The 7,080-nt window shown below is 47.8% G+C and overlaps 1 protein-coding gene across 1 annotated transcript in view; it reads left to right on the plus strand.

Moving 5' to 3' along the window:
• FNTB (farnesyltransferase, CAAX box, beta) overlaps positions 1-2,254 on the plus strand; it is a 79,733-nt gene extending 77,479 nt beyond the window's left edge. Inside the window, exon 12 of the mRNA XM_049898230.1 lies at positions 846-2,254. Coding sequence (XP_049754187.1) covers positions 846-977 — 132 coding nt within the window. The 3' untranslated portion in view covers positions 978-2,254. The remainder of the gene's footprint in view (positions 1-845) is intronic.
• The last annotated feature ends 4,826 nt before the right edge of the window (positions 2,255-7,080 follow it).

Below are 7,080 nucleotides of genomic sequence, written 5' to 3' on the forward strand. Positions count from 1 at the left end.
TCTCTGCTGGTTCTCACTGCCCCTGGTGGGTTCGATAATTCGCTAGAATGACTCACAGAACTCACAAAGGCTACCTGTACTTGCAGTCACCTATTTATTACAACCAGAAAGGATACAAGCCCAGAGACGCATCAGGCAAGGTCTGGGAGAGGTCCCGATACCACAAGGCTTCCTTTGTTCCCAGGGACGCACACACCACACCCTCTACCATACACAGATGTTCTCACCAATCCACAAGGCCCCAAAAGAGAGCCCTCCAAGGTCCCAGGTCCCCTACTGGTTGGGACCTCAATGAATATGCATGACTTGGGCCTTAACGCATAGTTATTATCAGTCCAATCAGTGAATATGCATGTCTGCATTTAGGCCCTGAAGTTCGTTTGCTAGGTGTGGGCCTCTGTAGCCCCTACTTGCCTGGCTATTTTGGAAGACAAGTGCCTGTCTTGATTGCTCTGGTTATTTTCAGAAACCAGAGTCATAGAGCCAAACCAAGTTCTTTGCCCTCATGTACACACTTCTTAAAAGTAAGTTGGGGATGATACTGTGCATACTGTTTTTCTCAATATGTTATAAGCATCTGCCCATATCACTAAGTATTTGAAAGCATGCTTTTTAATGGCTGTATAATATTACTTGGTGTTTCATGTAATATAGTATGTTTTTAGCAAATACCCTGTGGAACTGGTACAGGCTGTTGAACATTTGGGCCTGGTGTGATAAATATTTGTGTATATTCTGATGGTTCTACATAGTAGATTCTTAGAAGCACACTATGTGTTCAAGGAGGTGAACACTTGCTGCAGAGCACCGAGGTGATTAACTGTCATCTGTCCGTCTCCCTGCAGCAGCCCACTCACCCTGTGTACAACATTGGACCCGATAAGGTGATCCAGGCCACCATGCACTTTCTGCAAAAGCCAGTCCCCAGCCTCGAGGAGCAGGAGGATGAGGCAGCAGCAGAGCCTGCCACCGACTAGAGGACATGGGGTTCCCTGGCTGTGTTCACCCACCGCCCCAGTCAGACCGAGGTCAATACGACCCGATACGTAGTGCATTCTGTGCAACGCAAGCCTTAGCCACTCTGAGCTGTGGCTCTCTTTTTTTCCTTTCTTGTTAAACAAAACCATTGGCTCTGGGTTTGGAGAACATTGTGGCAGGGTTTCTGAATCCTTTCCACACCTGTCAAACCAAAAATCTATCAGCTCGTGTGACATCTAAAGCCGCCTCTGGCCTGCCCAGGGTCAGGCTGGGGAACAGTGCATGCTGACAGGAAGCAGCCCCTCCCGCCAGCTCTCCAGCCTGCACAGTCGTATTGAAATAAATGATGTCTATGAGTATTACAGCAGCCAGAGCCACCACTGCGGTTCTTACCCGCACACCACCATTAAATTGGCGGGCCAGGTGCCCGCCCAGGGACTGAAAATACAAGTTCTCCAGAAAAAAACACTGATGGAACTCCACTAGGAGATACTCAAGTCTCCCTGCATTTCTTCGATACCTCTCACCTCCCACCCTGGTCATCTGGAGCTGGGGGAGAAAGTGCTGTGTGAACTTGGAGTCCTTCCTCAGCCGGAGAACAGAGCCCTGCAGTCTCTCCAAGGCCGCAAGTGGTGCTTCAGCCCCAGGTGTGGTGACTTAGACCTGGGAAACCAATTATGAATGGAAAAGGAACCTCTACTTCAACTCTGTAGAGGAGGAAGCAGCCCCCTCACGCACCCCATCATGTGCCCTGAAAACCCCTCTGGTGTCCTCAAGGCAGCACCTGTAGCCCAGGACTGTCCTGTTTATTTCCATCTGTCTTCCACCAGACTGCCAGGCCACCCTCCTTGAAGACAGTGTTATCTTTTCTCACCTAAAGTATTAACACTACTAAATCTCTCACCTTAATTTCTGACTCAGGATTTTTTCATGTTCTGCCCACTATTGGCTCGCAGAAGTAAAATACAGTGCTAAATAAGCTGGCTGCTGCAAGGCGAGTTGCCTTGTAGACCTGCTGGTGGGAGTGAGTGCCTCTGCTGCCCGCCCACACTGAGCCCCTTGGTGAGTGGGCTGTCGAATTGGGTCGTCTGTTCACTGTTGCGTCACAGTGAACTCCATGTCACCGGCCTTCACGTGATCAGCCACGGGCTGCAGGCAAACTGGAGCGTGGAGATGCAGCATGAGGCTCTTCTCAAAACTCTGGCCATTGCTGCCTCTTATTCCCTGTTGCTTTGGCATACTGGGCTATGTCTCACCTCCTTGAATTAATAAAAGAATGACATTTTCTACAACGTCTCTTATTTGTGATCTCTGCCAAAAAATTCCTTCAGGATGCCTAATGTTAGAAGGTATTGAAGGTTACTCATTGATTGCCAGTCTCCTCCTGGTGATGAAAAGAGATCTGACTTGATCTTCTCACTCCAGTTGAGGATGCAGTGGGACTGAAAAGGAGTGGGAGAGCTATTTGCCTACGCTCCCCATAGCGATTCCGTTTACTTTTGTCATAGCACTCCACACTGTGTATCGTTGACTGCCTGTGTGCCCGTCTCCCCATGAGTGGGGACTGGGCTCCGTAGCCCCAGAGCTGGCATTCAGCACCTGGTGAGTAGATGGATGGATGGATGTCCTAGCCAGAGGCAGGGATGCTGTCACAGGGACAGATTGGAACCCCATAGTCACCTGGCTTTCCTCTTCATTGAGCCAGAGATCTTCTCCCAAGGGTGGCCAAGATGGTGGGTACTTTGTGGCCTTGGAGGGAAGAGAAGAAGGTATCCTCAGAGGTAGGGTAATTCCTGCCTCCTGTGCTATTTTTACCCTGTTAAAGGTTCAGGCTGCAAAGTAACACATTGAAATGCATCCCTCCCATCACTGTAACAAAAGACTAAACCTTCTTAGAGGACACTGGAAGCCTCAAGATACTGAGAGATTAATTGCAGTAATAATTGCTATGATTAAGAGCCAGAAGAGACTCCAGTCTGAGCTGGCTTTGTACCAGAGAGGGGGGATTTGAGCTGGGGCTCAAAGGGTAGGTAACATTTAGCAAGGTTGAGAAGAGAGGGTCGCTTACTATATTATTATTATCTCAGAGGAGTTTACGCTGGCATATCCATGACATTCCCTTTCCACTCCCAGTTGGGTCTGGAGGTTTCCTGGTAAATTCTCTGAGGTGTTTATCATGTAGATCCTTAAATAGGAGACACTTACATAGCATTCAAGATGGGTTACCCCAAGTAAGTATTTTCCTCCATCAATAAAGAAATACAAAACTACAACAGATCTCTATATCCAGGTGGGCCAGACTTCCCTCTTAGAGCCTACCTCAGATCACCTTGAGTTGAGTGCTGTATAAGGTGTGAAGCCTGTCAGGCCCTACTGGGAGCAGAAGGGGCATCTCATGATTAAGCTGGTGTAAATTCTTAGATAATCATACCTGTAAACAAGATTATTCCTAAACTGCCTGCTCTCGATGGCATCATTTCTGAGCTTAAAGGCACATGTTAGATTCTGGCCAGTAGCTTCATGATAGGGCACGACACAAACAGAACAATGAACGGCCTTTCCCCTTTGCTGTTCTGCCCTTCACTTGTTGCTGTTCCCTGCCTTTACACGTAGGAAGGAGAATTGTATGATTTAAGACACTGTTGGAACTGACAGAAAACCTGACTCAGACTGGCTTAAAGCCAAGAGGAAATGTGTTGACTCAGACACTGCGAAGTCCAGGAATTAGGTTGGCTGTAAGTGGCTTCAGTAGGTCTCTGTCCTCTCCATTTCTCTCCAATGCTCCCTCTTTTACCAGCCCCAACCTCGGGGTCTCTCTGTGTGGTTGCAAAATGACAGCAGCAGCAGCTCCAGACCTTATATCCTCTGGAGTTCACGTTCAGCAGAACAGAGCAGCTGACACTGCTCTAGTCTTCCTTCCCAGTGAGAATCATTGCATTCTATTGGCTTTGATCAAGTCCAGTGCCTTTCTGAGAAGCAACCACAGTGGCCAGGAGAATACAGTGCAGATTGGCTTAAATCTTGGTCACATGGTTTTCCCACAGTGGGAAATGAGGCACTATCAGATTCACATAATTTAAGGATGGGGGAGGAATGAAGCCCCAAATGAAAAATCAGGGCTCTTACCAAAAGGGAGAAATGGATGCTAGAGAGGCAGACTGCCATTGTTCTCTACAACAGTGGATTATTACTGGGATGGAAACCTGTAGTGGACCATGCTGGCCTCCTACTCCCCTAGTATCCATCCCCCTACTCCCCAACTGTAGCAGCCAAAAAGTTTGGGTGAGGTTGACCTCCTTCCTTCTCCTAGGGCCAGACCCTGATTAGCCTAAACCAATCATTTAAATCTATCCTTTACTTCAGTAATCTGTTTGGTAGTAACCCAGGCCTAAACTAATCAGCATAGCTTATCCTAGCGACAGTGATTCAGCAGGTAACCTTATATAGTCCAAAGAGAGAAGCCCAGGACATTTGATGGTAGAGAGGAAGCAACTCCTTTTAGGGGTAGTGTAATGTGTGGCCTGGGATGTCTACAGTCATTTTCCTGCCTACAAGGAAGCCAGCCTGAGAAGCCAGCACACAAAGACTCCCTGGGAACATGGCCGGAACCCTTATCACACCGCTCCCGAGGCCCCTCTGCCTCTGGATTTTTCAGCTTTATGAGCTAATTTGAGTTATATTTACTATTACTTGCATCCAAAAGCATCCCAATAAATACAGAATGCTATCCCAGATTAGCCCCAAGACCAAGGAGATCCTTATTTGCTGCCTGAAGAACCCTGACCATTCTTGGCACATCCACCCAAACAATAACCCCTGAGAGAGTCCCTCCTGCTCTAGGCACTTTCCTCATTTGACCCTTGACTCAACCTCATGAGGTGGGTGAGGCAGGTGTATTATCTGCATTTTACAACTGGAGAAACAGGTCAGAGAGCTTAACCCAGGGATCCGTAGCTATTGAGGGGCGGCGTCTGAACCTGAGCCCATACCTGCTGCCTCCGAAGCTCAAGCTTCTCTCCCATCACTCTAGGCCTGGGGGCGGGGTGGGGGGGGCATGCTTGGGTGACCTCCAGGGCTGGATGACTGAGGCTCTTAATGCCTGCCTCCATCTTTCACTCAGAAGGGGGTGGTGACAGCAAGCAGGACAGGGCCACCTCACCCTCTGACCCTCTACTCTGCCCTGTCAGAGGCATAGGGTGGCATTCGCTGTGCCATGCGTGCCGCCCCAGTACAGAGCGTGAGGCTGGCGTGACTCAGGCAGCGACACCGTGATGAGTCAGTCTTCCCGGGAGCTGACCGCAGACCTGAAGACAGCCAGCCTTCTCCAACCCGCCCGGCACGCCTAGCCAGTCCCTGGACACCCTCTTGCACTTCCCTGCAATAAGGCTTGTCGTCTCTGGTTTTCACAGGTGGTGCGTGAGGTTCAGAAAACCTGGGCCTGGTGGCCTGAGCTTCCATCCCCCTACTCCCCTGGTACATGCAAGAACAAAACCAGGCAGGGCCAGAACAGAGGGCTCACTGCTAGCCCAGCTTAGTGGAAAACTTTCCCTTGGCCTCTGGTCACCTTGCAGAAACAGCCCCGAAAATACAAATAACAGCAGCAACAATAATTATAATAAAAATAATATATTTTAAAAAACAATTATTTTAGAATAGTTTTAGATCAACAGAAAAGCTGTAAGGATGCAGGTCCTATATACTGCATACTCATTTTTCCCTATTGTTAACATCTGACCTCACTATGGTACGTTTATCACAACTAATGAACCAATATTGATACATTATTTTAACTAAAAGCATATCTTTTATTCAGATTGCTTTGGTTTCTACCCAATGCCCTTTTTTCAGATCCAGGATCCTACCCAGGATGCCACATTACATTTAGTTGTCATGTCTCCATAGGCTCCTCTGGGCTGTGACAATTTCTTAGACTTTGTTTTTGATGACTGACATTTCTCAGGAGTGCTGGTCACGTGTGTTTGTAGGATGACCCTTGTCTTAGTTACCTAGTGCTGCTATAACAGAAATACCACAAGTAGATGGCTTTAGCAAACAGAAACTTATTCTCTCACAGTCTAGGAGGCTAGAAGTCCAAATTCAGGGTGCCAGCTCTAGGGGAAGGCTTTCTCTCTCTGTTGGTTCTGGGAAAGGTCCTTGTCTCCTCTCAACATCTGTGGGCCTGGCATTCCTTGGAGATTTCCACATGTGTCTTGGCATGAATATTCTCCTGGGTCTAAGAGGCTCTCAGCGCAGGGTCCCCAGGTCCAAAGGACACACTCCGCTCTTGGCTCTTCTTTCTTGGTAGTAGTGAGGTCCCTCTTCTCTCTGCTCACTTGTCTCTCCTTTTATCTCTTGTAAGACAAAAGGTGTAACTCAAGCAAGGGTGTGACTTGAGTAAGAGTGTGTCCTGATTCATACCCTTTTGTAAAGCTGTGACTCAAGATACACCCCACACTGATCCTGCCTCATTAACATATACCAGAAAAACCCAAACCCGTTGCCATTGAGTCGATTCCGACTCATAGCGACCCTGTAAGACACAGTAGAACTGCCTCAGAGGGTTCCTAAGGAGCAGCTGGTGGATTTTCAAACTGCTGACACTTTGTTTAGCAGCTGAGCACTTAACCCCTGTGCCACGAGGGCTCCATTAACATATAGAGGTAGGATTTACAACACATCACAAAGTGGAAGATAATTACTCAAACCACAAAATGGAGGACAGCCACACAATACTGGGAATCATGGCTTGGCCAAATTGACACATATTTTGGAGGACACAATCCAATCCATGACTTCCCCCTATTGGAATTTGATGTTTTTATCATGATTAGACTGAGGTTATGGGTTTTGGGAGGAAGACTCAGAGGTAAAGTACCCTGCTCATCACATCATACCGGGGGTACATACTATCAACATGATTCATCAGTGCTCAGCTGAGGTAGTTTGTGGGGTTTCTACACTGTCTTTTCCCCCCTTTCCAGACTACGCATTTTAGAAGGAAGTCACTCTGCGCAGTCCTTATTTAAGGAGTGGGGAGTTAGGCTCTACATCCTTGAGGAGGGAATATCAACATAAATGATTTGGAATTCTTCAGTTTTATTT

This window comes from Elephas maximus, chromosome 10, assembly GCF_024166365.1.
Source record: "Elephas maximus indicus isolate mEleMax1 chromosome 10, mEleMax1 primary haplotype, whole genome shotgun sequence".
NCBI lineage: Eukaryota > Metazoa > Chordata > Mammalia > Proboscidea > Elephantidae > Elephas > Elephas maximus.